The sequence below is a fragment of the Eucyclogobius newberryi genome, unplaced genomic scaffold (genome assembly GCF_026437365.1).
Source record: "Eucyclogobius newberryi isolate DKJ021-1_F unplaced genomic scaffold, fEucNew1.0.hap1 SCAF_12, whole genome shotgun sequence".
NCBI classification, from domain to species: domain Eukaryota; kingdom Metazoa; phylum Chordata; class Actinopteri; order Gobiiformes; family Gobiidae; genus Eucyclogobius; species Eucyclogobius newberryi.
Window position 1 is genome coordinate 11,243,361 of NW_027315746.1, and position 16,029 is coordinate 11,259,389.

Sequence of the window (16,029 nt, forward strand, 5' to 3'; positions counted from 1 at the left end):
AGATCGACAGTCTTTTTGAAGACTCGCATCAGCAAAACACAAGAAAGACTAAAGCTTCTGCTCACTAGTAAAAGGTACTGTTTTTATACATGTGAATGAATACTTTTACTGCAGACTTTGGTATTCACATATTGGCGGAATTTTAGCGTTACACGTTTCTGCTCTGGGTGTTAGGGCTTAAAATCAATTGGTCTACTAAAATGAGGTGTGGAATTGTATCTCTATGATCAGACATATACTTGGCGCACGGACGAGAGAAGAAAAGTACTTGTCATATTTGCATATTTGTAAACAAAGGAGGAGTGAGGCAGAATAAATTCACAGTTCTCTCCGACATTTCCAGCAGCTCGCTCCGTGCCCTCTCATTTCTGCTGTGCTCCTTGTAAACCCAAGAAAATAATAATTAGTCGACTGATAATTGAGGTTTTTGGTGACTAAAACTCCATTGATAAAATTATTTAAGACATTGTCAATACTGTGTGTGCAATATGAGACACAATCTATTTCTGTGACACAATCTAAAAGGCAGGTTAATATGTTTTAATGTGTCTACTATGTGGAATATTCATGTGTATTTACTAAAGGAACCACAGTAAACCATTACTGGCACAATGCACGGTACACGATACACGATGCACAATACATGATACACTGCTCACCATCACCAAACAATAATTTCAGTAGATTAATTTGATATTTTCCAATACTATTTTCTAATTTTGACTTTATTTGGTGCATTTATGCCAGTTTTACAAATAAATTATAGGTTTACACTGAATCCAGCAGGTATTTGTGGAGAAAAATTGACAGGAAAATGACAGGAAGTGACATCCATAGGTAGAGTTTATACAATTACACAAAATAAACAACTTTTTTCCACATTCTTAACATTATTCAACAAAATAAAGGTGTTCTCATACATTTTCATTTGTCAAATAAAAAAGATTGTGCCTTTTTAGATGTGTTTTTGCTCAGTGTTTGCTGGATAATTTCCTAGTGTGATGTCATAAATTCACGATCAGGAAGTGACAAAAAAAAATAGGCTATTCTGGGATAACATTTTTAAATATACAAAACTGAACTGCATTTTAGTTCAATGAGTTGTCCGACCTGTCACTTTAAACTAACACAAGCATTTTTACAATAATATTTCTTTAAAAAGAATGTGACACACGAGACAATAAAGACCTTATCTATCTTCCAAACAGTGCTGTGATACGGGCCTAGGTAACCATACTTGTACTGTACTTTCATCATCATCTAGAACTGTAAATCAGACTAATAATGTCTTTCTACAGTATCTTACAGTGTCTTATCAGATGTCTTGGTACCGGACAGAGGAGCGTTTTAAGCCCTGCGGTCAGTGAATATGAAGTGGTTCTTCTGTTGTAGACTCTTGACTGCGGCTGGACAGAGCTGCTCCGGTCTGTGATGGCCGTGCTTCAGGAGTGATGGTGTCCCCCAGAAAACCTCAACATTCACACCCACGCCCCAGGTCTGTGTCCCTGCGCCCTCGTTTACCCTCCGTCTACTGCAACCGTCACAACAATTGAATATAAAAGGATTACTCGTCATCATCTTCATTTTGTTGTGGTCTTTTCTGCACTGATTTCACCATGTTCCAGTCCAGTTGTTCCTCCGTGTGAATCCAAACACATTTGACTCGCTCGTTATCATTTGTGTGCTGTTTTTCCTCCCTCAGATCTGGAGAAACGCAGATGGAAGAGCTCGATGGACGCCTGAAGTTCTCTGAGGAGCCGGGGCCCGAGGCCATCAACGACGAAGGTCAGTCTGAAAACTCTGCACAGGTTTTCAATAAAGACTGCAACTTATCATTATTTAAGTACTCGATCAGTCACCAATTGTTTTATTTCTATTAGTTGATTAGATTATTTAGGTTTTAAAATTATTGTTTTCTTGATGCATTTATAACACACTTAAACAAACAGGTTTAATAATGTTTTACAATATTAAAACGCACTATGTAAAACATTCAAAATAGTGGTTTTATTAAAAATTTAATAAAATAAATGAATAAATGAAAATCTATTTTAAATCGTTTCAAGAAGCCTCTAATGTGCCAAAGTTCCACAAAGGCTTAAATAACAGGATAAATGGTAAATGCTGACTAAAAGCTGGAACTAGAAGCTTTTAGGTTTAGAATATTTATAAACAAACTAGTATTGATAAAAGTGTTTATTTGGTCATTTTTATGTAATAATGCTCTTGTCTTTGTTCTAAAATATATTTTGGCATGTGTTTTTGTTTAGTCAATATAATGAGCATGAAAATGGTGAACAGTTATTCCAGTTAATGTTTACAGGTTTTAGACCGGGCATCTGAAGTCCTCACAGAATAAATGATAATTAACTGATAATTATGATGTAGCCAGAATCTGATTATAAATTAATTGTAATACTACTCCAGCCCCATGTTGGAAAAATAAAAAAAACATAAAATTTTAGGATGCTTTGCAAAAATTTCAACCAACCATTTCTACAATTTTGCGTAACTGAAATGTTCCCGTTGGAGTAAACATCTGTTGTTGTTGTTGTGTCCTCAGACTCTCACTACACTCAGCTGCGGCTGGAGCTGGAGAGCGATGCCCAGAACCTGGAGTTTGAGACGTGGAGCCTGGCAGTGGACCAGAGCTACACCAAAGAGCTCAGCAAAGAGGCCATCAAGAGGCAGGAAGTCATCTACGGTACAAACGCACAAAAGACACAGAAAAGACACAGAAAAGAACACACAAAAGACGCTTGAAAGACACACAAAAGACGCTTAAGACACACAAAAGACGCTTAAAAGACACACAAAAGACGCTTAAAAGACACACAAAAGACGCTTAAAAGACACACAAAAGACGCTTGAAAGACACACAAAAGACGCTTGAAAGACACACAAAAGACGCTTGAAAGACACACAAAAGACGCTTGAAAGACACACAAAAGACGCTTAAAAGACACACAATAGACACTTAAAAGACACACAAGATACACTTAAAAGACACTTAAAAGAACACACAAAAGACACACACAAGATACACTTAAAAGACACTTAAAAGAACACACAAAAGACACATACTGTATAATGTTCTAAACAATGAAGGCAAGCCTCAAACCTCCTGTCAGAAAAGTTAAATAAATAGTGACTTGTGGACAAATGCAATTAACATAAGAACAGCAACCGTCGTCTGCTCTGTCTACCAACGTCCAAAGATCTTAATGGTGGGACAGAACATTCATATTACCGGTAGTACTGTGCGTAGTACTGTGCATAGTACTGTGCATAGTACTGTGCGTAGTACTGTGCGTAGTACTGTGCGTAGTACTGAAACCTGGTCCGCCCCCTCAGAGCTGATGCAGACGGAGATGAACCACGTCCGCACGCTGAAGGTCCTGCTGTACGTGTACATGTACGAGCTGAAGCAGTCTGCTCTGGTGGACGAGCAGCGGCTCCAGCGCCTGTTCCCGGCCGTGGATGTGCTGCTCTCTCATCACCAGCACTTCCTCGACGGACTCAAGCGACGCCAGAGACAGAGCCAGGAGCAGGAGGGAAGCCACAACTACCAGATCACTCAGCTCGGAGACGTACTCATCACACAGGTGAGCTCACAGAAGTACTAATACTACCACTACTTCTACTACTACATGTGTTTCTGTGTATTCATTTTGTCCTGTGTTTAAACAGTCAAAGCTGTTTTAGTTCATTTTGATTTACTTAGTTTTTTTATTTCCATTCCCTATTAAAGGTGTAATGGACGATTTTTTTGGCCCAAATCTGAGTCTTATTTCCTCGTGGCGTGGACTGCCAATTAGTCCTGCCACGTGTCAATCATAAAACTCACCTACCGCTCACCTGCAGCCGCGTGCGGCTCGTCCCCCAAGAGCAGCACGGTTCCGCGTGTCTAAGCGCATTGATCTATCATAATATAGCTCACTTTTAAGTTTGTCAAAAGATATTAATCAATACTAAAACTAGTATCGAATCTAGATATACATTTTTTCGTACTGAAAAAAAAATCACAAAAATAGGACTACATTTTTGGTTTTAATTTGTATTTTTTCACTCTTATCAAAGGAAAGTGTTTTATTATCATCGTGGCTTCAGAATCGTTGCGGATCGAGTCTTTCCCTCCAATTCTAGCCGTGTTTATTACAAAACTACATCAGACTAACTATACAGAAGAGATGCATTCATTTATTGCTATTTTATGCGTTTGCTCTTTTGATTTGACTGTTTTTTAACTCTTTTAAGATTAGAACAATGAGCATTTATTCCTTTTTTATCATTCATTATCATGGCCGTCCCTCTGGTTCTTTGCACTGTTCGTTTGTGAAATGTGCCACACAAATAAAGTGGATAAACTGTTTAAAACTTCACGTCAAATGAATCAGGAACTATGAGTTGTTCATTCAATTTGTTTGTCTGCAGTTGCCGTGCGTGTTATTATTTGAACGCCTCTGACCTGGTGTGACCTGCTGATGAGCGTTATGTGTGAATGACGCTGGTGTTTTGGTCTGAGCTTGAAAAACAATAGAGTCAGCAATAAATCCAGTTCGCTCGTGTTTTGTTTTCTTTTTTACCATGTTTGCGTTTGGAGTTGTGTGAATAAAAGGTAAAAAATAGGGAAATTGTTGTGGTGTTGTTGCCTTTCCCTTTCTGTTCCCGATCTGCTCCGTTTCGGTGATTTAAGTGGACTCTATGAAACCAGAAAGTGCTCCTTTTGCACCTCTGAAGTTCACATGCAGCGCTGCCGTCTACACAATAAAAGCCACGTGTCTTTACTGTTTCTGTAAACGTCTCTATTGTCACAGCCAGACGGGCGCGTGGAGCCCTTTTTGTTCACCACTTTGTAGCTCGATTGTCTCCGCAGAGGTGTTTTCATAGCTCACTGTTGTCCTCTGTCACGTCTTTGTGATGCCGAGGCGTTCAGGTGCCAGGGGAATGTTCAGTTGCCAGGGGAATGTTCAGTTGCCAGGGGAATGTTCAGTTGCCAGGGGAATGTTCAGGTGCCAGGGGAATGTTCAGGTGCCAGGGGAATGTTCAGGTGCCAGGGGAATGTTCAGGTGCCAGGGGAATGTTCAGGTGCCAGGGGAATGTTCAGGTGCCAGGGGAATGTTCAGGTGCCAGGGGAATGTTCAGGTGCCAGGGGAATGTTCAGGTGCCAGGGGAATGTTCAGGTGCCAGGGGAATGTTCGGTATGTTTGAGCGGGTGCTGCACGGTTGGGCGGCACAAAGGATCAACTTGTACTGGTTATCAGAGTTATCAGAGTTATCAGAGTTATCAGAGTTATCAGAGTTATCAGAGTTATCAGAGTTATCAGAGTTATCAGAGTTATCAGAGTTATCAATCATTTAGTTGCTTGGTTCGTGGCATAATTTACAGGTCGACATTAAAACAAACGGTGTAAACAAAATATGTCTCTGTATTTTAATGCTTTTAGCCTTTTTATTAGGATCAAAATTCCCTTTAAGCAGTAAAGTATCGATAACATTTCTGTGTCAAAATATGTGTCAGAAAAATCACAATTGGATAAAAAGTTGTGGACATGTATTGAAACAGAAGGCAACAAATCGATAGTTATTGCTGTGAATCATTCAAAATACAAGCTTTTATGTTTGGTTTTAAAGTTCTTTTATGTTTGGTTTTAAAGTGCTTTTATTCAGTCTCAGAAGCAGATCTTCAGGTTTGTCTCAAAGAAAAATGTGAGTTATTGAGGTTCTAATGGTAGTGGTGGTGTAGAAGTTTATAGAGGTATTATTAGATTAGGGATTATACAATATCAAAATATAATCGGAAGAATCAAAAAAAAAAAAAATCGTGACAATTTTAGAAGCAAAATGAAGTATTTTCAGTTCAATCTACTGTCCAAATAAATGTGAATAACTTTTTTAAAATCTGGCTGTTTTTGTCACATTTCTCTTTATTTTGTCTTTCAGAAAGTTACATTTCATAAAGCCGCTCACAAACTTGAGGAACAGTAACATGTCAGACAATGAAAATGAAAGATCTCACTGTTGTTTAGTCTCAATAATCGGGAATAATCGTTAAATCGTGATGTTTTTCCCACAAAAAATCGTAACGCTAGCATTTTATATCGTGACATCCCAGATTAGATGTATAATAGCATAAAAAGTTATTAAAATATACCTTATTTGATCAATCTTTTAATTAATTTCAATACTTTTGGAGCAGGTTATTTGAGCTACTGTGTCCTGGCAGTTTCCCTCGTGGATCAATAAAGTTTGGTTTAAGTTTAAGTCCTCGCACTTTGCTGAATGTCTCTACATTTGCACTGAAAAACAAGGAAAGCGTTGCATGGACAGTGTTTGTGTTTATCTGTGCTCATTTGTAACGTGGTCTTTGCCGCTTCAGTTCTCCGGTTCGGTGGGAGAAGGGATGAAGGAGTGCTACAGCTGCTTCTGCTGTCGCCAGGGCGACGCCACCAAGTTTTACAAAGAGCAACTCCAGAGCAGCAAAAAGCTTCAGAACCACATCAGGGTAAGACTCATCGGAAATATGACAAAACACTTTGTAAATGTCTTTGTTTGACTACAAAATGACTCAAATTAACGTTTCTAAAATCTGATTCTTCTACATATTTATTTGATATTTTCCACACGCACCAAAAATATGATCGTTATCTCATTTTTGGAGTTTATTTCTGATTGTTCAGGTTATGACAAATAAAATCATGCAAATAAATAAATGCAAATGAATGTGACAAAGGTAAAAGTGAAGAAGAAAGGGTTATTTCATTACAATTTCTTATACCGTACTTTGTCTTTTGAAATATAACCGTTACTCTTCAAATGAACTGATTAACAAAGACATGTCACGTGCTCATAATCCCAGTTCTCTTCTCTATTGTGTTATCTGATTGTTTTAGTGATTTGATGTAAATGTACCCAATGAATGGTCTATTTTTGATCATTTTTCATATATAAGGCGCATTAAGCAAAACGTGTTCCACACAAAATCACTTCGAGGTCAGCGAGCACAACCACAATTAATTCATATATAAGGCGCACTGGAATATAAGTAGCACTGTCGTTTTTTTGAGATAATTAAAGGCTTTATATTGTTGAAAATACGGTACTTTTTTAAAGTACCGTTCAGTGTAGACACATGTACCATTCTTGATATCCTAATTTTGCAACTAAAAACAACAATTTCTCCAATCTTGGAAGATTATACATCATCTCCCGCACATACCATTTATTTACCATTTTATATGTGCCTGAATTGCGTTCTTCCTGCAGAAAATCGGGCAGCTGCCTCTCGTGCGGAGGCTGGGGATTCCTGATTGTTTCCAGTTGGTGACGCAGAGAATCACCAAATATCCCGTTCTGATCGAGAGGCTCATCAAAAACACCGAGGGTAACGAGCCATGACGTGTTACATGCATTTTTAAATTATTGATGGGGACAGATACAGTTAACGTTGTAGATTTAACTTTATAGTGGCACAATTGCAGTTGAATCAATGGTTTCTACTGTGATTGTCAATGATCAGATCTTTTGAATCAGTAAAAGCTTGTGGTTTGGAGCAGATGTCACACTTTGGATGTGTTTTATTGCTGACTCAACACTGTGGTCTCTGTAGCGGATACGGACGAGTACAAGTCTCTGGTGCACGGCCTGTCTCTGGTCAAGGACACGATCGAGCAGGTGAACGCTCAGGTGGAGGAGTACGAGCAGGTGCTGAGGCTGAGGGAGATCTGCTGGAGACTGGAGCCCAAGTCCCACGGCCGGGTGTCCGAGGGGCGGGTCTTCAGGCGAGAGGACCTGCTCCAGAACAACCGGACCCTGCTCCACGAGGGCGGGGCCGCGTGGAAGACGCCCGGGCGGCAGAAAGGTACAGGACCAGGGGGATACTCGACTAGTTATTACTATTACACAGAGTTTTAATGAGCTGAACTGTAGTTATTACTGTAGTTATTACTGTAGTTATTACTGTAGTTATTACTGTTACATGGAGCTTTAATGAAGGGAACTGTAGTTATTACTGTAGTTATTACTATTACAATGAGCTTTAATGAGCTGAACTGTAGTTATTACTATTGCAATGAGCTGAACTGTAGTTATTACTATTACAATGGGCTTTAATGAGCTGAACTGTAGTTATTACTGTAGTTATTACTATTACACAGAGCTTTAATGAGCTGAACTGTAGTTATTACTATTGCAATGGGCTTTAATGAGCTGAACTGTAGTTATTACTATTACAATGGGCTTTAATGAGCTGAACTGTAGTTATTACTGTAGTTATTACTATTACACAGAGCTTTAATGAGCTGAACTGTAGTTATTACTGTAGTTATTACTGTTACATTGAACTTTAATGAGCAGAACTGTAGTTATTACTGTTACATTGAGCTTTAATGAGCAGAACTGTAGTTATTACTGTAGTTATTACTGTTACATTGAGCTTTAATGAGCAGAACTGTAGTTATTACTGTAGTTATTACTGTTACATTGAGCTTTAATGAGCAGAACTGTAGGGCTCGACTAGTTATTACTATTCCAAAAATGTACTATTCAAAGAAAGTTGGATCAAAGAATAAATCCTAAAAATGCACCAGCTTTAAATGTGTACAACATGGACACTTTGACCTAGTAATGCGACTGTACCAAAGAAGTGAAGAAAGGAACATCAGGTCGTGTCATAAACCTCTATGACCTGCACTAAAGTGAGGGATTATCAAATGTAATATCCAGTTTGTCATTATGTTTCTTTGGCAGAGATTCATGCCGTGCTGCTGTCAGATGTGTTCCTCCTCCTACAGGAGAAGGATCAGAAGTTTGTGTTTGCGACAATGGTGAGTATAAAGTGTATAAAGAGTTATTTATACAGCCTGTTACAACACTCCAATACAGAAACTGCATAAAACCAGAATACAACACATTCAACAGTGTGAGTGACAAGAGTGTCAAAAGCCAATCTGATGAATTATGTAGATTTAAAAAGTCTTGAGTATACCGTATTTTCCGGACTACAAGTTGAACCTTTTTTCATAGTTTCGGCCGGGCTGTTACTTATACTTATACTCCAGAGCAACTTATATATGTTTTTTTCTTCTCTATTATGCATTATTTGGCAGGTGTGACCGATGGCTGATAAACTCATATTTTTAGGTCGATATGTAGAACCAATCAGTTGATGTATTTGCATTACATACATTTGGAGGGACTGATCGATGAAAATGTATTTGCACAGAAACGTACAGACTTTACCGTGTTATAGCACAAATGTGTAACAACAGTGCAGTTAAAGCTTGACGTGTGTTCTTCAGGCAGCAGGTCGCGTAAAACTCAAATATCAGCTGCTATAGATGTAAAGGTGACTCTGGCGCATCTCCTCGTGCTGTTGACGTCTCGTGCTGTTGACGTCTCGTGCTGTTGACGTCTCGTGCGCTTGACGTCTCGTGCTGTTGACGTCTCGTGCTGTTGACGTCTCGTGCGCTTGACGTCTCGTGCGCTTGACGTCTCGTGCGCTTGACGTCTCGTGTTGTTGACGTCTCGTGCGCTTGACATCTCGTGTTGTTGACGTCTCGTGCGCTTGACATCTCGTGCGCTTGACATCTCGTGTTGTTGACGTCTCGTGCGGTTGACGTCTCGTGCGCTTGACATCTCGTGTTGTTGACGTCTCGTACGCTTGACGTCTCGTGTTGTTGACGTCTCGTGCGCTTGACGTCTCGTGTTGTTGACGTCCCGTGCGCTTGACGTCTCGTGCGGTTGACGTCTCGTGTTGTTGACATCTCGTTCGGTTGACGTCTCGTGCGCTTGACATCTCGTGTTGTTGACGTCTCGTGCTGTTGACGTCTCGTGCGCTTGACGTCTCGTGCGCTTGACGTCTCGTGCGCTTGACGTCTCGTGCGCTTGACATCTCGTGCTGTTGACGTCTCGTGCTGTTGACGTCTCGTGCGCTTGACGTCTCGTGCGCTTGACGTCTCGTGCGCTTGACGTCTCGTGCGCTTGACGTCTCGTGCGCTTGACGTCTCGTGCGCTTGACGTCTCGTGCGCTTGACGTCTCGTTCGGTTGACGTCTTGTGCGCTTGACATCTCGTGCGCTTGACATCTCGTGCGCTTGACGTCTCGTGCGCTTGACGTCTCGTGCGCTTGACGTCTCGTTCGGTTGACGTCTTGTGCGCTTGACATCTCGTGCGCTTGACATCTCGTGTTGTTGACGTCTCGTGCGGTTGACGTCTCGTGCGCTTGACGTCTCGTGCGGTTGACGTCTCGTACGCTTGACGTCTCGTACGCTTGACTTCTCGTACGCTTGACGTCTCGTGTTGTTGACGTCTCGTGCGCTTGACGTCTCGTGCTGTTGATGTCTCGTGCGCTTGACGTCTCGTGCTGTTGACGTCTCGTGCGCTTGACGTCCCGTGCGCTTGACGTCTCGTGCGCTTGACGTCTCGTGCGCTTGACGTCTCGTGCGCTTGACGTCTCGTGCGCTTGACGTCTCGTGCGCTTGACGTCCCGTGCGCTTGACGTCCCGTGCGCTTGACGTCCCGTGCGCTTGACGTCCCGTGCGCTTGACGTCCCGTGCGCTTGACGTCTCGTGTGATTGGATGTTTGCAGGAGAAGATCCCGCCCGTCATCTCGCTCCGGGGGCTGATCGTGAGAGAAGTGGCGCACGAGGAGCGAGGCATGTACCTGATCTGCTCCTGCACCTCCAACATGTACGAGCTCCACTGCGTCTCCAAGGACGACCGCGACGCCTGGATGAGCCGCATCAGGGAGGCGGTCAACAGGTCAGACGCCCCCGACCACCACGTGAAACCATGAAACGATCTGTGCGTTGGCGAAGAACCGGAGGGTTTTAAGTCTCGTTTTAAGACTGGACTTTATTCCTCTGCTTTTAAAGTTTCAAGGTCCTCTGTGCAATTTATTTTACTCATTTAGTGCTATTTTTTATTGTGTTATAATTTCGCTTTGATTTGATTGTACAGGTTTTTTCATTTATTCTAAGATGTATTCAGATCAAATTGAACACTTATTTTACCTTTTTTGTGTTTGCGCAGCACTTTGGAAATAGTTTTTTGTTAAATGTGCTACATAATTAAAACTGGATTTGGATTTTAAGCAATAAAAACACTGATTAATGCCGATTAAGGCGATGAATAAAAAAACAGCATTAAACACTTTATTATTTAGCTTCAACCGTTTACAGTTCATTGTAGTACAGAAAAATGACAAAAAGTCCTCCACTACTGGGAAGTAAAGTACACAGTAAATATTGACCTCCCAAAATGATAGTTTTATGGATCGTTTATTGAATGTTTGGTGGATATAATAATTAGACGGGCCGATCATGATAATTACTATAAGGTTTTGGTTGTACTGTTGCTATGAGAGATCTGCTTCTAAGGGCTCATAGAAATCTAATCTTAATCTCTCCATCTATTTGCTGCATACGAGTCATGATTTACTCTGTTTAATATTTCTGAAAAGCCTTTTGAGATCCTGCTCAAATTAAACGTATGATAATTGTATTTCTGCAGTTTCATTGACGAGGAGCCGTACAGTGAGGAAATGGCACAACTACAAGAGTTTCAAAGTAAGAGAGAATCTGATTTTTATTTGACCCTTTTTTTACTCCAGTACTTGCGTCTTTGTTCATCTACTTGAGTAAAGTTATTTTTGAAGTAAACATTTTTGGATACTCTGTACTAGGGTAAGCGGTTAACTCGTTGCAGCCCTATTCGACACAACTGTGATTATTATTTTTCCCGTATCGCCTTATCCTCTCCTTAGCAGTTGATTTATCTGGGTTATTGTCAACAAGAGACTTCAACACAAATGTCACGGAGATATTTCCCCAACAGTCGACTTGACTCTGGCCCTGTTTTGGTGCAGACAGTCTGAAGGAGTGCGATGACCAGTTGCGTCAGAGCGTGGAGGCCAAGCAGCAGATCTGTGCGTCTCTGTTTGAGGCCGTGACGGGGCAGGAGTGTCCACACAGAGGCCTGTCACTGCGGAGCGACGCCTCCGAGCTCCAGCAGGGGGAGACACTGCTGCAGGAGGCCATCAGCGAAGGTGAGCGAGCGCACAACAAGCGTCACTGCAGAGTTTATATGTTTGTGTACTGATGAGGCGGATTGAACTGTGATTTTGAGCATCAAACACAAGAAGAATGTAAATATACAAGTATCCAAAACAATTCATTTAACAAAGAATTCAGTTTTTATGGGAAACGGAACATAGAAAATACCTGTTTATTTTAAACCAGGCAACACTTTAAGACAAAAAACTGGTTCACCCCAAGGACAAGATTCTCACACAAAAACAGTGCAATGTCGTGCATTATATCCAATGCAGTGAAGAAAGTTGTAAAGAGCGTTACAGGAGAGACTGGAAAGACTAAACAGCCACTGCACAAGAGGCTCTATCAGCACATTAGAAATGCAAGCTCAGGACCACAGAGCGCTGTGCATCTTCATCTTAAAGCCACAAACCACTCTATCAAAGACAGTGAGGTGAAGATTCTAAGCAGGGTAAAAAGATGGATTGAAAGAGGCAATTTTTGTAAAAAAAGAAAGACCTTCCTGTGGTTTATAATGGAATTTTGCATCCCTGAGGTAGACGCCCAGGGCTTTCGGATGCTAATCAGTTACACAGGGAGGAGAGGGAGTAAGCCAGGTTACAATAGGAGGCTGATAGTCCATTAAAGGACTGATGGGAAACAAAGAGGCTAGTTTCTAGTGAAAACAAAAAACACCCTGTATCAGGAGGTCCCGCCCAGTGGGCAGGGCCTACTTAAAGTAGGTTAAATATCTGAGTTCCCGGTCTTGATTCGCAGATTGAGAATAACTCTCGGATGAGTGTCAACGTTTAATTTTTCCTAAAAAAAAATTGTTAGATGACTACAATTGAATGTTTTTCTACAATGGAACACTCTTGGACTAATGAGGGATTACGCCAGCATGTTTCCTCGATCTGTGACATGGCTCTGAGAATCTTCTGGTGTTTTTTTTTTCATCCATAAATCATCTCCAAACTCGTTCTGTGAATTTCTCCCGTCTAATCACGATCAGTACAACGTTCAAGAACCAGGAAGTAAACCGCGTGACATGCACCAAAATGTTTGTATTAAACTGTGTGTAATTCCCTCTGCGGCCTGTAGGTGGCTAGTCCTGGGGTCAACAGCAGAGATCCAAATATAATTTTGTTCTTCTTTTTGTGAGATGCCAAACTAAAAGTATTCAAGAGCAAGTTTAAAGGCTGATAATGCATAATATTCACCCTTTAAATCCTTGAAGCTTTTGTTTCTTGTTAGTTTATGTCATTCCACCGTCGCCTCGTTCACAGCAGTACCACTGTCATTTAAACACCTACAATGTGATGTTTTGGTTCTAATCCTTGTGAATGTTTGTTTCAGTGGAAAGTCTGCAGAGCCTGCTCATGATGAGGGTCAAACAGATGCAACCGGAAGAATCTGATGTTTTAGACGAGTCCGGCGACGAGTCCAGCGACGACCCGGCGCGTAACATGAGTAAGATTTATATGAACGATCAGTAAATCAGCCTTAAAAGGAAAAGTGCCTGTAATCTGCTTCTCTGCACTGGCAACACACATTCAGAATGATGTGTTTATACCATTTTAAAGTTTTTCTCACTGCTCCTGATCCTCTCACAGTATTAAATGTACTCTCACTTTGTGTCATGTTGCTTAACATTTGTGAATTAGACAATTGTACTTTGTGTTGTTCAGATGGAGATGCTGCTGAAGATCTGGACGCTGAGCTCGGTTCAGATCTTCAGTTCGAGGAAACGGTTTATTCCGGGGGTCTTGAGCTGTCGGTGAGTGAAAGTATTATTAGTAGTAGTATTAGTATTAAAACTGCTGCTTCCCATGTCTTTATTTAGTCATTAAATGTGTCTTTTGTTCTCTTCAGGCCGATGGAGACGACACAGAAACACAGGCCAGCACTTTGACTCATTTACCAGAAGAAGACACACGTTTGGTGAGTTTCTCTGTCACAACGACTGCATCAAAGGAAATGTAGATGTTCAGAATCCTGGAAAAGTGATAGATTTTGTAAAACTGCTGCTGAAAGTATCAGTTTTGTCATTCTTCTGTTCATTTCCTCTGCACAGGTGTGTGAGCGGATGCTGCTGCTCTCTCAAAGACTCAACAGTTTACAGGTAAATCCTCCGTCACCCGCATCTCCAACCAGTGCGTTTATGATCAGGAGCGGCCTCAAAAGTGACATTTATACTCCAAAGATTGTATTAAATAAAAGGATTGAAACGTGTCGCTCGTGCATCAGAGTCAGTATAGATCTGTGACAAACGTGATACTGACACATGTGTTATTCTAAACTCAGCAGGATGTTCTCAGTCATAATATGAAACGGACAAAAGCAGGTTTATATGATGTAGAGATGTCGCCATAGAAACGTTTAGTGTTGCGATTATGGAAGAAAATGCAACACCATTTAACCATTATTTACAGTTGTTACTATTCCTCATGTTTGTGACCAGCTTTATGAAAACTACTGAACACAAAATAAACTTTATCAGACAAAAAAGCCAGAAAAAAAGTACTTTACATTTGGGTGTATTTTTTTTTACTAAAAATTACTTGCTTTTGCTTCTAAAAATATTATTATTTCATTAATTTATTTCATTAGTCCTTTATTTTATTTATTTAGGATGAATAAAAATTAAAGCTTTCTTTATTTTACATTAAATAGTGTGAATGAAAAGAAGCCGTGTTAAAGTGTTAACTTTAAATTATTTGCATCTTTTTTACACAGAAAAACATTTACAGTTCCAACTCTTCAGTCGTAAACAGTTATTACATGCAACTCATTCAAATTACATTAAATTAAGTTATATTCAATTTTAATCTTGTATTTTCGTAGCGTAAATCATTTTTAGACTGTTTAGTTCTTACTGTTGTTGTGAATAATCCTGATTATTGACCGAATGATCGCGGCGTTCTTAATCCCTCGTCACCTCCCGTTCCCTCAGCGACCGTGAAGGGTGTAACCTGGTCCCGTGTCTCCTCAGGTCGTCCTGGCGACGCACAGCAGCCAGATGGAGCTGCTCCAGGCCAAGAACAAGCGCTCGGCTCGACAAGGCAACGCACTGCTGGAGCAAGAAAACCAGCGCAACGCCGAGCGCCAGAAACAGGAGCTGGCCAACCTCCAGAAGATGCAGGCGCAGCAGCGCGAGGAGCAGACGCGCTGGGAGAAGGAGCGGGACAAGCAGAGGGTCCAGATGGAGGTGCTGGAGGAGGAGGTGCGGCGGAAGGACCAGGAGTGTCAGCTGAGGGAGCAGAAGCTGGCGGAGGAGCGCGCCGGGCTGGAGGCGCAGAGGGACGAGTACCAGCACGACCTGGAGCGACTGCGGGAGGCGCTCAAGAGTCTGGAGCGGGACCGGGACAAGCACGAGGTGGAGAAGAAGAAGCTGGAGAAACTGAAGAGGCACATTAGCTCGGTCAACCCGGGACTGGACCCCAAAGTGAGAGCGACGGGCGTGTCAGAGGGTCAAACACAGAGGCTAATGACGGATCTTCAAACTAGTATAAAATCACATCATCACATCAAGAAAGAAAATTACAGTTTATGGTGTAGTTTTTTTTTTTTTTTTTGTGTGTGTAATCATTGTGGTATTGAACTCTGTATTGAGTATCAAGTTTATATGATATCAAAATCACGTTTGAAATTGCAATATCATAAATTAACAAATAATTTAGATTTTTTTTTTTTTTTTTTTATATATTATTTATTTAATTTTTTTCTCCAAACTGCATTTAAAAAAATACTCGATTTACTTTTTGCAAAAAATAGTAATGTATTTAAGGTTTAAATGTACTTATATTTGTTTATATATTTGACGTTAAATGTAAAATATCAATATTGATTCTAACAAGAATTGGCCTTGGATTATGTTGTATATGTTAAATTGTAAATCGCACTAGAATAACAAAGTGAAAAAACATGGTGAAAACACATCTAAGCGTTCTCCTTCTCTGTTCATCTGAGACAAATGGACAAATGAGATTTTTATTTTA

At 40.8% G+C, this 16,029-nt stretch overlaps 1 protein-coding gene across 1 annotated transcript in view; it reads left to right on the forward strand.

Annotated features, from left to right (window-relative positions):
- The window catches only part of arhgef18a (rho/rac guanine nucleotide exchange factor (GEF) 18a), a 19,447-nt gene continuing 3,418 nt past the window's right edge, over positions 1 to 16,029 (forward strand). The window contains exons 1-17 of the mRNA XM_072440784.1: positions 1 to 74; positions 1,393 to 1,495; positions 1,703 to 1,785; positions 2,564 to 2,704; positions 3,355 to 3,605; positions 6,380 to 6,505; positions 7,267 to 7,384; positions 7,610 to 7,861; positions 8,749 to 8,825; positions 10,588 to 10,760; positions 11,511 to 11,566; positions 11,866 to 12,045; positions 13,388 to 13,501; positions 13,720 to 13,808; positions 13,904 to 13,972; positions 14,106 to 14,153; positions 15,024 to 15,476. Coding sequence (XP_072296885.1) covers positions 1,452 to 1,495; positions 1,703 to 1,785; positions 2,564 to 2,704; positions 3,355 to 3,605; positions 6,380 to 6,505; positions 7,267 to 7,384; positions 7,610 to 7,861; positions 8,749 to 8,825; positions 10,588 to 10,760; positions 11,511 to 11,566; positions 11,866 to 12,045; positions 13,388 to 13,501; positions 13,720 to 13,808; positions 13,904 to 13,972; positions 14,106 to 14,153; positions 15,024 to 15,476 — 2,274 coding nt within the window. The 5' untranslated portion in view covers positions 1 to 74; positions 1,393 to 1,451. The remainder of the gene's footprint in view (positions 75 to 1,392; positions 1,496 to 1,702; positions 1,786 to 2,563; positions 2,705 to 3,354; positions 3,606 to 6,379; positions 6,506 to 7,266; positions 7,385 to 7,609; positions 7,862 to 8,748; positions 8,826 to 10,587; positions 10,761 to 11,510; positions 11,567 to 11,865; positions 12,046 to 13,387; positions 13,502 to 13,719; positions 13,809 to 13,903; positions 13,973 to 14,105; positions 14,154 to 15,023; positions 15,477 to 16,029) is intronic.